Genomic DNA, 14,571 nt, shown 5'->3' on the forward strand with positions numbered 1-14,571 from the left:
GGGGGGGGCGAGAGCAGGGTCGACACTGGGGATTCCCTCTGGAGGTCTGGACATGGACTCCTGCAGAAGGCCAGCCCCGGCAGCAGAACTGGAGCCACAGACGACACCCACTCGAGATGCTCGCAAAAATAATCTTTATTGCACAAGGTAGGATATTTGGGGGGGGGGGGGGTGAGGTGTCAGCAGACAGGATTCTGGAAATGAAAAAGAAGCCTGCAGACAACATGCCCTGCAGGATAAAGACAGGGGACGGCCCCAAGTCAATGGCTGAGGGGACCCAAGAGGAAGAACCGGAACCCACAGAAGGAGGACAAACGATCCCCCCGCCCACCACCAACACACATATTTCCAACACATGCACTCCTCGGTTCATCCTGGAGGAAATGGCTGAGCTACAGAAGGGCTCCCACCTGCCACGGACCCCCTTCCTTCACATTTCCATAGGTCCCATGCCCTAAATAGGCAGGAACCAGGAAGGGGGGGGTAAGAACTCTGCCTCTCCTCCTGATCTCCATACAGTGCAAGAAACAGGTTCCGTAGCTACCACCACCGCTGGAACTGGAGGCCACGTCACCACCCTCCTCTCCTCCCCGGCGTGCGGCACAGAGATGTCTGCCTGCAGCTTCCAGGTCCCTGGGGCCAAAATCACAGAACCCCACAAACGGCAGGGTCCTTCTGGCCAGGCAAACGTCAACTAGGTTAAGTTGGTCCCCTTCCCAGAATCGCATTGAAACGCATGCGCCAGACCCGGAGAGCCGGCGTGTCGCTCAGCATGCCAGCATGCTGAAAATTCCCATCCATCACCCGCGGGGAGCTCCGGGCGGCAGGCTGCAAATTCACATGGGGTGGCAAGGGAGGAACTCTTCCCCTTCACCTGCTGATTACCCTAAACTGTAAACTAATTCAGCCCCGATTCGGTGTGAAGAGCCAGGGGGAAACTCCAGTGCTCTTCCTCACGGACATATGTGAGACCGATGCAGTGCCGACGCTGGCTCGTGATAGCCCTCTCTGGGCCAGGCTCTCATTGGTGGGGGAGGAGGGATGCCCCTCCCGAGCTCCCTATAACAGCCCCCTTACCATCCGCCAGCTTGTGTGGGGTACAACACCCAGGCCTCCAGCCTCCTCCTCCAGCCAGGCCCCAAACGCTTCCCTTCTCCCTGCAGGCGGGGCCGACTCTCAAGGGCCTGAGGGCTGCCGCTACAGGTGGCCCGTGAAGCAAAGGAGCAGCAGCACGTGGACGGTGAGGAGGTAGATCGTGGCCAGGAGGGGCAGACGTGTCCGGGAGCAGAAGAGCGAACGGAGGAGGCGCCGGGGGCCAGTGCTCTGCCGAGGCTGAGGAGGAAGCACAGGAAAGGGAGCGGTTACGAGATGGGGAGAGGGCACCTTGGCCCAGGGGACCGCAGAGGGCAAGCCATGACCGCACCTGTCTGTCATTCGCATGGAAGCTTTTCAGGGATGGAGGTAAATAACAGCAGCCTGTAACAGCACTCTGTTGAAGGGACAGGACATTCTTCTACAGGAGAGTCGACAACTCTAGAGAGGCAGCGTGCTCCCCAAATTTAGATACTCTCCTTCCCAGGGCCTAGATGGACCCCCCCACACACACACACACCCCTCCCCAGTTAGGGTCAGCGCCAGTGTTCCCTCTAAGCTGAGTCAGTGTGAGCTAGCTCACAGCTTTTTAGCCTCCGGCTCACACATTTTGGTCTCAGCTCAGGAAGGATGGCTCCAGAGCAGTGTTCCCTCTAAGCTGAGTGAGTGTGAGCTAGCTCACAGCTTTTTAGCCTCCGGCTCACACGTTTGTCTCAGCCCAGGAAGGATGGCTCCAGAGCAGTGTTCCCTCTGAGCTCAGTGAGTGTGAGCTAGCTCAGTTCTTTAGCCTCCGGCTCACACATTTTTGTCTCAGCTCAGGAAGGATCACTCCAGAGCAAACTAATTCATGCAGTGAGCTCACAACTTTAAAGCCGGTAGAAATTTTTGCTCGCAAGACTCCACAGTTTAGAGGGAGCGCTGGTCACCACCGTATTTTGTTTCTCTCGCAGACGCTTTGCTGGGAACCAGGATCAGTGGCTCATATTTTGCTTCGATGTGGATTTTATGTCAAAATACGGGATGTCTTAATCAGCCCTATTTTGCATAACAGGCGTTGCCTCCCAGAAGGGAGGCTTGATCCCTTGCTCTTATTGGATAAGTGTTCCGTCATGCGGCCCACTCGGGTCTCGAACTGCTGAACTACCGACCTTCCACAGCTTCTAATGTCCTGGCCCCACTGGTGGACCTCCTGATGGCCCCTAGTATTTCTGGCCACTGTGTGACACAGAGTGTTGGACTGGAGGGGCCTTTGGCCTGATCCAACATTAGCTTCTCTCGTGTTCTTATGTTCTTATGTGGCCGGCATGACTAAACACCAAGGCGCACGGAACGCTGTGACCTTCCCACTGAAGTGGTCCCTATTTATCTCCTTGCAATTTCTTGCTTTGGAACTGCCAGGTTGGCAGGAGCTGGAACTAGAGACGGGAGCTCACTCCGTCATGCGGCACACTCAGGTCTCGAACTGCTGAACTACTGACCTTCCACAGCCTGCAGCTCAGCGTCTTAACTGATTGAGAATGCTGAAAAAACATTTTGCAATTTTATAAAGTCTAAAAAGTTATGTAGATCTTCTTAATAGTGTTCGGATCACAGGGTCTGCTTGTGTGTTTTTCCTGTTGGGATACCTGTGATCCCTTTTGTTTTGTGCTGTCCAATCCAGCAAGCAGTGGGCACTTTCCTCCAGTGCAAGGAGTCACTTGAAAAGGGCCACGGCTGGCAGGATAGATTTGCACGTTCCAGCCCACAGCCTTAAAGGTGCGCAGCATCGAGAGCCCGAGAGGACCGGCCTCTCGCCTCCCTCACAGGTTGGTGCTGCAGCGAGCACAAAAGCATCAAGGGCTCAGTGAGCAGAAGGCAGGGAGACACGAGAGAGCGATGGGAGGGGCTCCTGGAAAGGAAGGCGGTGCTCTGGCGGCAGACCACCCAACATCCCCCACCAGCCCCGTAGCTAGGGAATTCTTTGGGAGGTGGCCTCGGTGGGCTGGCCAGCTAATTAAATGGAAGCACAGTGCAGGTGGTAATTTGGGACACGTTGGGGGCAGCCCGGGAGGGAGGGAGCCCAGAAGAAACACTAGGGGGCCGGGCCTTGTGGGCCCCATGTTAGCTACGGGCCAGCCCCCCACCCCACCCTGAGGAGAGCCCTTACCTTACTGAAGGTGCCCTCCGTGGAGCCAACCAGTAGTGCGTGCTCCGGGGCAGGCGGCATATCGATGCTGGTTTCCAAAGAATGTGCCCACTCGCTTGACTCCAACCTGCGTTGAGAGAAACACGGATCGGCACCTCGGGACTCACAAGCGACGGCCCTCTGGCCAAGGCACATCCCCAGCACTCCGCCTTCCTGGAGAGCCAGTGAGGTGTTGTGGTTAAGAGCAGCGGACTCTTAATCGGGAGAGCCGGGTTCGATTCCCCACTCCTCCCTATGGAGCCAGCTGGGTGACCTTGGGCCCGTCACACGTCTCTCCGAGCTCTCTCAGCCCCACCTGCCTCGCAAGGTGACTGTCGTGGGGAGAGGAAGGGAAGGCGATTGTGAGCCACTTTGAGACTCCTTAGGGTAGAGAAAAGTGGCAGATTCTAATCGGGAGAGCCGGGTTCGATTCCCCACTCCTCCATATGGAGCCAGTTGGGTGACCTTGGGCCCGTCACACTTCTGTCTGAGCTCTCTATTTATTTTATTTATTTATTTATTTATTTTTCACATTATATCCCGCCCTCCCCAGTGAGCTCAGGGCAGCTAACAAGGGCAGGACAACAGCCATGCCAAAACATCATAAAACATTCAACATTAAAACCACAAAACATTCAACATTAAAACCACATTAAAGCCATGCCAAAACATCATAAAACATTCAACATTAAAACCACAAAACATTCAACATTAAAACCACATTAAAGCCATGCCAAAACATCATAAAACATTCAACATTAAAACCACAAAACATTCAACATTAAAACCACATTAAAGCCATGCCAAAACATCATAAAACATTCAACATTAAAACCACAAAACATTCAACATTAAAACCACATTAAAGCCATGCCAAAACATCATAAAACATTCAACATTAAAACCACAAAACATTCAACATTAAAACCACATTAAAGCCATGCCAAAACATCATAAAACATTCAACATTAAAACCACAAAACATTCAACATTAAAACCACATTAAAGCCATGCCAAAACATCATAAAACATTCAACATTAAAACCACAAAACATTCAACATTAAAACCACATTAAAGCCATGCCAAAACATCATAAAACATTCAACATTAAAACCACAAAACATTCAACATTAAAACCACATTAAAGCCATGCCAAAACATCATAAAACATTCAACATTAAAACCACAAAACATTCAACATTAAAACCACATTAAAGCCATGCCAAAACATCATAAAACATTCAACATTAAAACCACAAAACATTCAACATTAAAACCACATTAAAGCCATGCCAAAACATCATAAAACATTCAACATTAAAACCACAAAACATTCAACATTAAAACCACATTAAAGCCATGCCAAAACATCATAAAACATTCAACATTAAAACCACAAAACATTCAACATTAAAACCACATTAAAGCCATGCCAAAACATCATAAAACATTCAACATTAAAACCACAAAACATTCAACATTAAAACCACATTAAAGCCATGCCAAAACATCATAAAACATTCAACATTAAAACCACAAAACATTCAACATTAAAACCACATTAAAGCCATGCCAAAACATCATAAAACATTCAACATTAAAACCACAAAACATTCAACATTAAAACCACATTAAAGCCATGCCAAAACATCATAAAACATTCAACATTAAAACCACAAAACATTCAACATTAAAACCACATTAAAGCCATGCCAAAACATCATAAAACATTCAACATTAAAACCACAAAACATTCAACATTAAAACCACATTAAAGCCATGCCAAAACATCATAAAACATTCAACATTAAAACCACAAAACATTCAACATTAAAACCACATTAAAGCCATGCCAAAACATCATAAAACATTCAACATTAAAACCACAAAACATTCAACATTAAAACCACATTAAAGCCATGCCAAAACATCATAAAACATTCAACATTAAAACCACAAAACATTCAACATTAAAACCACATTAAAGCCATGCCAAAACATCATAAAACATTCAACATTAAAACCACAAAACATTCAACATTAAAACCACATTAAAGCCATGCCAAAACATCATAAAACATTCAACATTAAAACCACAAAACATTCAACATTAAAACCACATTAAAGCCATGCCAAAACATCATAAAACATTCAACATTAAAACCACAAAACATTCAACATTAAAACCACATTAAAGCCATGCCAAAACATCATAAAACATTCAACATTAAAACCACAAAACATTCAACATTAAAACCACATTAAAGCCATGCCAAAACATCATAAAACATTCAACATTAAAACCACAAAACATTCAACATTAAAACCACATTAAAGCCATGCCAAAACATCATAAAACATTCAACATTAAAACCACAAAACATTCAACATTAAAACCACATTAAAGCCATGCCAAAACATCATAAAACATTCAACATTAAAACCACAAAACATTCAACATTAAAACCACATTAAAGCCATGCCAAAACATCATAAAACATTCAACATTAAAACCACAAAACATTCAACATTAAAACCACATTAAAGCCATGCCAAAACATCATAAAACATTCAACATTAAAACCACAAAACATTCAACATTAAAACCACATTAAAGCCATGCCAAAACATCATAAAACATTCAACATTAAAACCACAAAACATTCAACATTAAAACCTCTATGGTGGGGGAAAAGTAACTTTTTCCCCACGGTGCTGTTAGTGGCTCTGGAGGGGAGAGGGTTTGAGGGAGAGGCTCCATATTTTCAGGGTAGCTTCGGGAGCCTCTCCCCACATACACCCCCATGTCCCAAAGCAATTGGACCAGTGGGCTCAATTCTATGGGCACCCAAACGGGTTACCCCCATTCTCTCCATTGTTTCCAAAGGGGAAACCCAGCCAGCAGCACTTAAGGCAGGCAAGCGGGCAGCACCCAGCAGTCAGACTCTCCCAGACTCTCCCAGCAGTCGGACACCTCCCAAGACAGCTCACTTTCCCTGGGATTTCCCTCCCCTCCAGCCCCCAGAATATACCCCATGTTTTCGCCATTGACTTCAATGGCCCATAGGATATAATGGGGCTGAAATTGACATTCCGCTGGCCGAAAGACTCCCCCAGTAGGCTCCTACTGCCGAAATTGACATGCGGAGTCTTTCTGCCTGCCGAAACGGGCCAATTTTTTTTTTTTTGCACACCCCTACTATGAGGTTCACACTACCCTGACCTCTTTGGCAGTCAGGCAAGATACAAAGCCATCAATAAGTACATTACCTCTTAACCTGTGCATTAGGGGTTAGATCCAATATATACAGACATGTGCTAAATGCCCAGAGAACAATACGACAAGTGAGACTATATGAAAGCCGTAACATGATTTAGTGTCTGGTAATATGCTGGGTCCACTTTACTTTGGCAGCAGTTTCGGCACGCTTGGAAAGAAGGGAGGAGACCGGGCCCAAATAGAGTGACAGAAAAGCAAATCAATGGAAGTGTCTACTTGAAGGTAGAACTGAATGTAAGATTCCTATATAGGGTTTGTTCCTGCGGAAAGACCAGAGGTCTGAAACACGGAGATATCCGGAAAAAGTGTTGACTGAAAGAGAAACACAGACTGATTGGACTTTGAGCAGACGGCTTTTGTGAATTTGAATAAGGACACAAGACTGTTCGAGGGATACAGATTGAGAGAGACTTGAGCAGACTGCTATGTGAACTTCTATCGACCTTTGTATTTTTTCCTGTGATGGAATATGTTGTTTGTCTTTATTACCAGACACTAAATGATGTTATGGCTTTAATATTGTCTCATTTGTTGTCGTCAGGGCTATTTTTGGGCAGGAACGCACAGGAACGGAGTTCCGGCTGGCTCCCAAGTTGGCCACGCCCAGCAGGAACTCATTAGCATAATAGGCCACACCCAACAGCAGAAACTCATTAGGATTGGCTACGTTAGGGGTGTGTGGCCTAACATGCAAAGGAGTTCCTGCTACAAAAAAGCCCTGGGTTTTGACAACAAACAAAGTAAACAGAAAAAGAAGCAAAAGGTTGGTGTGGCTGGATGATCACCCTTTTTTTTTTTTTACATTCAGCTTACATCCCGCTCGAACCCCTCCCACGGGGTCTCTGAGCGGCTTACATAGTTTATTATCCCTAACTTCTGGTAACATGGGGGTGCATTATGCTAGTGAGTTCCTGCTGGGCTTTTTCTACAAAAAGAGCCCTGGTTATCGTATTGTTCTGTGGGCATCTAGCACGTGTCTGTATACACTGTTTTCATACCCAACTGCATATTAATTGCATTTTCCAGGAGTAAGTAAGGGGGAGGAGAGAAATCCTGATTATCTTGGGAGCTGATTTCTGGAACAGTGTGTTCAGAAGCATATCCCTGGATTGCAGCAGGATGGAGTTGTGATCCACAAAACAAGACTCCCAAGACCCAAGCAGAGTTCTGGTTTCCATTTCAGTGCCGGCCAGAACCAACAAAGGCTCAGTGCTTGAACGAGACTTCTCAGAACTTCAAAACCATCAGGAGAGTTTCAATAGTTACTTTTGCAAAGGTCTTTGCGCACTTTTATTTAAAAAGAACGGCGATGGGTAAACCCAGCCGGCCAGGCTGCACTGACCTGCGGATGTGATCCTGGGCTGCAGAAAAGGCCTCCTCGGCTATCCGGCGCTGGTCCCGTTCCTCCTGCAGCAGCTCCTCCAGCTGCAGCAAGCCCTGCTTGGCAGAGCTCTCCTGCCGCCTGGCCTCCGACAACCTGCAAAGGGGGCAAGGAGACCGTGAGGAGGAGGAGAGCTGTCCTGTGCAGGTCGAGGGTGTCCAATTCACTCCCTGCAGTAAATCTGTACTTATGCACATACCATCTTTCGGGTATGCTGTAGATATGTAGGGCTCTCTTTCGGCTGTGCTCCTGCAGAGTGCAGGGGGTTGGACTAGATGACCTGCAAGGTCCCCTCCAACTCTAACATTCTATGATTCTATGTGCCAGAGGCAGCAGAGAACAGACTTCCCTCTCTCCGCCCAAATATAAAATTATTGGACGGAACAGGGGACTGAGATTTGAACTAAGCGACCAGCAATGGGTGGATATTCCAGATTACCAAATGTGAAGGTGTGTGATCTTGGTGTCGTGGTTAAGTGCGCAGACTCTAATCTGGGAGAACCGGGTTTGATTCCCCCACTCCTCGGCTTGCACCTGGCTGGATGGCCTTGGGCAAGCCATAGTTCTGATTATTTTCAAAACAATACAAAAATAAACATTTGCATAAAGTGGAACAGATATTTGGTAATAAGCTGGACAAGAATCAAGACAAACTGAAGCGTCATGAAGGGACCTAGCAGAGGCGTCAAAAATACAAAAGGTCTACATGGTTGAAATGGATAAAATGACAAGGAAACTTAAGAACCTTGAGGCAGAAGAATTCTATGCAGATTGGAAAGACTTTAAAGAGTATCTAGAAAAATATTGGGATGTAAAGGACAATGCAGCAAAGAACAGACTCCCCTCTCTCTGCCCAAATATAAAATTATTGGACGGACCAGGGGACTGAGATTTGAACTAAGCGACCGGCGATGGGTGGATATTCCAGATTACCAAATGTGAAGGTGTGTGATCTTGGTGTCGTGGTGAAGTGCGCGGTCTCTAATCTAGGAGAACCGGGTTTGATTCCCCCACTCCTCCACTTGCGGCTGCTGGATGACCTTGGGCAAAGTTCTGGGAAGAGCTGTTCTTGAAAAAGGGCAGTTTCTTTCAAGAGCTCTCTCAGCCCCACCTACCTTTTTAAAATTAAATTAAGTTTTAAAATTATTTTCATAACAATACAAAAATAAACATTTGCATAAAGTGGAACAGATATTTGGTAATAAGCTGGACAAGAATCAAGACAAACTGAAGCGTCATGAAGGGACCTAGCAGAGGCTTCAAAACTACAAAAGGCCTTGATAACAGCGATTATTGGGGAGAAACTCTCCATTAGAGAAGCATGCGACCACTGGAAACCAAATGGCTTGAAATGTGCATAGACGGTCACCCGTGGAGAACAGTGTTCTATGAGGCAATTTTCTCTAGGGAGGGGTCAGCTTCGTCTTTCCATTTTCGGGCAATCACAAGTCTCGCAGTAGCGAGTGGCGTCTACTACTAGCCCGCAGGGTGTCTGGTAGGCACTCACCTTCCCCGATTATCGTACGGCCCTAGTTAGGAGTATTAATAAGCCATGTAAACCGCTCAGAGCCTCCGGGATAGAGCGGTATAGAAATCGAAAGTTAAATAAACAAACAAAATAAAATAAAATAAGTTTTTGTTTTGTTCTCCGTAGGATCGGACCAGAAATTGAGTAAGATGACCAGGGTGTCTGTTGTTGGGGAGAAGAAGGGAAAGGAGACTGTCAGCCGCTCTGAGACTCCGAGTGAAGGGCAAGGGGTATAAATCCAATCTCTTCTCTTCTTCTTCTTCTGGGTGGGCAGGGGCTCCGGGAACCATTGAGAGGCAGCCCCCCCCCTCCCCGGGAACCCCTCCCCCTCCCCGCCAGCACTCACCTTGCCTGTAGTTCCTGCAGCTCGGGGGTGTAGCTCTCCCTGGGATGCTCGCTTCTTTCCTGGGGGGCTCCAGGAGCCGCGTCCGTTGAGAGGGATCCCTGGGGACCGAACACACGCTGTCAGGCCGACAGGAACAGCAGAGGCGCCACTGTCACCAGTGTCCCCTCTAAGCTGAGTTAGTGTGAGCTAGCTCACAGTTTTTTAGCCTCTGGCTCACGCATTTTTGTCTCAGCTCAGGAAGGATGTGCCTCCAGAGCCAACTAATTGATGCAGCAGCCAAATCACTTGCTCACGACTTTAATGCCAGGAGCTCACAAAGTAGGATTTTTGCTCACAAGACTCCACAGCTTAGAGGGAACATTGACTGCCACCCCCCCACGATGAGGGTCTGTGCCCTGGCTGGCTCCTGGCCATGATGGGCCTCTGCTCCCCCAGTCAGTCCCACAGGCCGTCCATCCCTCTTTGAACCAGGTGCTGGGGAGCCGGGAGGGAGGGTTCTGCCCCGGTTCTCCTGGACTCACCAAAATAGGACACACGGTGAGTGGGAAACACCAAAAATCAGCAAATGCCGTGCTACGGACGATTACAAAGTAACTCAAGTGATTTTTACATATCTTTTCGGTTTTATATTATTTTTCCCATATTTTTTACAAATTATTCGCCATTATATTAATGATCAAATAAACATTAACACCTAGAAAGAATCATATATCCAAACATCTAAGTGACATAGAATCACGGAATGTTAGAGTTGGAACTGGGACCTTGCAGGTCATCTAGTCCAACCCCCTGCACTCTGCAGGAGCACAGCCGAAAGACAGCCCTACAACATACCCGAAAGATGGTCATCCAGCCTCCTCCGCTTGAAAATGTCCAACGAAGGAGCCTCCACCACCTCCCGAGGCAGACTGTTCCACTGCTCAACCACTCTGACAGTTAGGAAGTTTCTCCTGATATCCAGCCGGTAACGACTCCCTTGTAATTCCCACCCATTAGATCTAGTCTTGCAATCCGGAGCAAGAGAGAATAGATCTGCTCCATCTTCTACATGACAGCCCTTCAGATACTTGAAGACTGCAATCATGTCCCCTCTAAGCCTTCTCATTCCCAGGCTAAACAGACCCAACTCTTTCAGCCTTTCCTCATAAGTCTCTTTATATATCACAAAAGATACTGCACAACCCCTTTGTTAATGCCAGTCCTCCTTAATTGTACAAACGTTTTAAGAGGGAGGACTCGTTTAAGTCTGTTTTGAATTGGTGCTTTTGTACAATTAAGGAGGACTGGTATTAACAAAGGGGTTGTGCAACATCTTTTGTGATATATAAAGAGACGACATTTAGATGTTTGGATATATGATTCTAGGCGTTAATGTTTATACGATAATTAATATAATGGTGAATAATTTATAAGAAATATAGGAAAAAATAATATAAATCCCCCCCCAAAATGTAAAAAATTACTTCAGTTACTTTGTAATCATCTGTAGCATGGCATTTGCTGATTTCCGGTCCTCCTGGAGGCAGCTGGCCGGCTGCAGTCTGAGACGGGATGCTGGACTCGATGGGCCTTAGCTCTGATCCAGCAGGGCTCTGCCGATGTCCGTGTTACCACCTCCATGCAGGTCTGGTTCCCCACTAGCAACCGGACAGCTGCAATTATACAGAGCTGTCCGAGACGTGCCGGCGCTGATGGCCGGGTGAGGGGCAGGGACAGCGAAAAGGGTGGATTCGGCATCAAGCCGCCTGCGGCCAGTGGGGATCGCCAGAGGAGGAGCTGAAGAACTGGAGGTGGGGAACGGAACAAAGGAACACAGGAAGCTGCCATATACCGCGTCAGACCACAGGGCCATCTAGCCGAGCACTACGGGCCCTGAACGGGCAGCAGCTTTCCACAGTCTCGAGCAGAGGGGAGATTTTGCCTGGAGATCGGGGTGTGTGTGTGTGTGTGTGTGTGGCTCAGTGGCAGAGCATCTGCCTGGCAAGCAGAAGCTGAGTGTCTCTGAACGGGGAGGTTCCCCTCAGTCACCATGGCTAGGAGCCATTGATAAGCATATCCTCCACGAATCCATCTAATCCCCTTTTAAAGCAGTTTACTCCTGTGGGCATCACTACATCCTCTGGCAGCGAAACCCACATTTTAATCACTCTCTACATACAGTAGTGTTTCCTTTTGTCCGACCTGAACCTACTGCCCATCAGCTTCATCGGATGCCTGAACCTACTCTGCCCATCAGCTTCATCGGATGCCCTTGAATTCTAGTGTTTTGGGAGAGGGAGGAATTTTTTTCGTCCACTCTCTCCACCCCATGCATAACTTCATAATCCATCTTTGTGTCCGTCCCCTCCCAGTTGTCTCTTTTCCAGACTGAGAAGTCCCAGACTCTTCTTCAGACTCTGCTCCCGGGGAAGGGGCTCCAAGCCCCTCATCCTCTCAGTCGCCCTCCTCTGTACTTTCCCCAGCTCTGCCGTGTCCTTTTGGAGACACGGGGACCAGAGCAGCACACCGTGCTCCAAGTGAAGCCACACCATAGATCTATACAGGGGCATGACGATAGCGGCCGTTTTATTCTCCGCCCCTTTCCTAATAGTCCCCCAACGTAGAGTTTGCCTTTTTCACCGCTGCAGGACACTGGGTAGAATTTCGGGACATGCTATTCCAAATAATCCAGAAGCGAATTTCCTCAAGCATTGGCCAGATCTATTAATAACTAAACAAACAACAGAAATGATTCTACTACTACTACCAGCTGCTAAGTCAGTAATAGCCCAAAACTGGAACCAAGTTAAAATTCCAACATTAACTAATTGGTACTCCAAATGTTATAGTAGCTGGGATGTTATACTAGCTGATAAGACAGCAACTCAACTTTTGGTTGCAAAATCTACATTAAACAGTAATAATGTCCTCGAAAAATGGTTTACCGACTTTGAAGCAGCAGAAACAAGAAGGGAAAAAAACTGAACCTAACAATAAACTCCAAAACTAAACAAAGGTTAGCGAAAAGGAGGGCCAATATTAAAACCTTTCCATAAAAAATAAAAAGAGGTACATGTATTCATTAATAATAACAAATTTTAAAACATATATAGGGGACCATTTACAACCAATGTATATAAAACATAACAATATCAAGGGCTTAAAAAGTTGACCTTACGCGTTTCGGCCAAATAGGCCTTCCTCAGAGGTCATACATATGTGGCAAGATGGTTAATAATTATATTCACATAAACACAATCAGAAATATATACGAAATATAGATTCAATAAGGACCATAAAGTAAATTGTTCAAAAGTAAAATCACCAGGCACAGGGTAAATATGCACATAAGACCTTTAAAGTGCAATCACTAGCCCAGTGGTTATAAAATAAACTTATGGTCCAAAAATTTCCTTCTTTGATTGTGTTCTCACAGTATTCACAAGTAAAAAGCAGTGTCCTCCCTTTGAATACATCTCCTCTCACCCAGACTCACTGCACAGCATACCAAAGAAATATGAAAGCTTCCGTTTTTATTAAGCATAAGTAACGGTTATTATTCAGTTTCAAGGACATGACAGTCGTGTGTTTTGTTATATTGAGTTTTATAAGACAGCATAATGATGTTAAATTAATAAAGGTAATTATTACTCTGTAAAAATTAACAATTTGTGTTATTTACGGTTGTTAAATTTGTTATGGATATTTTTTTAAAAAAAAAAAATTGCGGGGGGGGGGGAGAAAAAAAGGACTGGGTAGGGAAAGACCTTGCTCTGCCTGAGAGCGGCTCCCAGTCTGAGCAGACAAGGCCTGCTCGGATGGACCAAGGCTCTGATTCAGTCGAAGGCAGATGCTGGTGAGCTCACGCGTGAGACGTAGAGGAGGCGCGGGCTTCTGTCCACCACACCGGCCTTCCTTCCACGCACACCCTGCAGCACTGGGCTGTGGACCCCCCTCCCTCCACTAGATCAGTCTTGGGAGGGACAGAGGAACCCAGATAGCCCCAGGGTCTTCTGGAAACTGCCTCTACGAGCCAACGAGAGAGGACCACTCCTCGCCCCTCCCTCCAACCGCAAAGTCCAACAGTGGCAACCAGCCCTCCCGGGCCTTACCAAGTCCTTCCCCACGAGCTGCTGCTGCAGCTGCAGCTGCAGCTGCAGCTTCTCCAGGGCCTCGCAGCGGGCCAGGACGTCGCTGCAGCGTTGCTGGCTCTCCCGCAGGCTGCGGCTGCTTCCCCTCAGCTGGAGGGCCAGGCTGTTCTTCTCTTCAAAGACCTGCGAGAGCTGGAGGGAGGACAAATTGCCTTAGCCAGTTTGGTGTCGTGGTTAAGTGTGCAAACTCTAATCTGGGAGAACCGGGTTTGGTTCCCCACTCCTCCTCCACTCGCACCTGGCTGGATGACCTTGGGCAAGCCATCGTTCTGTCAGAGCTGTCCTTGAAAAAGAGCAGTTTATGTCAAGAGCTCTCTCAGCCCCACCTACCTCCCAGGGTGTCTGTTGTGGGGAGGGGAAGGGAGAGGAGTTTGTAAGCCACTCTGAGACTCCTTGGGGTAGTGAAGGACGGGGTATAAATCCAATCTCTTCTTCTTCTTTCACACACCCAGTTTGGTGTCGTGGTTAAGTGTGCAAACTCTAATCTGGGAGAACTGGGTTTGATTCCCCACTCCTCCTCCACTTGCACCTGGCTGGATGACCTTGGGCAAGCCATAGTTCTGATAAGAGCTGTCCTCGAAAAAGAGCCGTTTCTGTCAAGAGCTCTCTTGGCCCCATCCACCTCACAGGGGGTGTCTGTTGTGGGGAG

At 47.2% G+C, this 14,571-nt stretch overlaps 1 protein-coding gene across 1 annotated transcript in view; it reads right to left on the reverse strand.

Annotated features, from left to right (window-relative positions):
- Positions 1–167: 167 nt before the first annotated feature.
- The window catches only part of LOC107119320 (golgin subfamily B member 1-like), a 60,327-nt gene continuing 45,923 nt past the window's right edge, over positions 168–14,571 (reverse strand). Inside the window, 5 exon segments of the mRNA XM_015421789.1 lie at positions 168–1,332; positions 3,239–3,344; positions 7,880–8,014; positions 9,793–9,890; positions 13,884–14,054. Of these exon segments, the coding sequence (XP_015277275.1) occupies positions 1,198–1,332; positions 3,239–3,344; positions 7,880–8,014; positions 9,793–9,890; positions 13,884–14,054 (645 nt within the window). The 3' untranslated portion in view covers positions 168–1,197.

Source organism: Gekko japonicus, unplaced genomic scaffold (genome assembly GCF_001447785.1).
Source record: "Gekko japonicus isolate JY-2015 unplaced genomic scaffold, Gekko_japonicus_V1.1 scaffold4778, whole genome shotgun sequence".
In the NCBI taxonomy this organism is placed as follows: Eukaryota; Metazoa; Chordata; class Lepidosauria; order Squamata; family Gekkonidae; genus Gekko; species Gekko japonicus.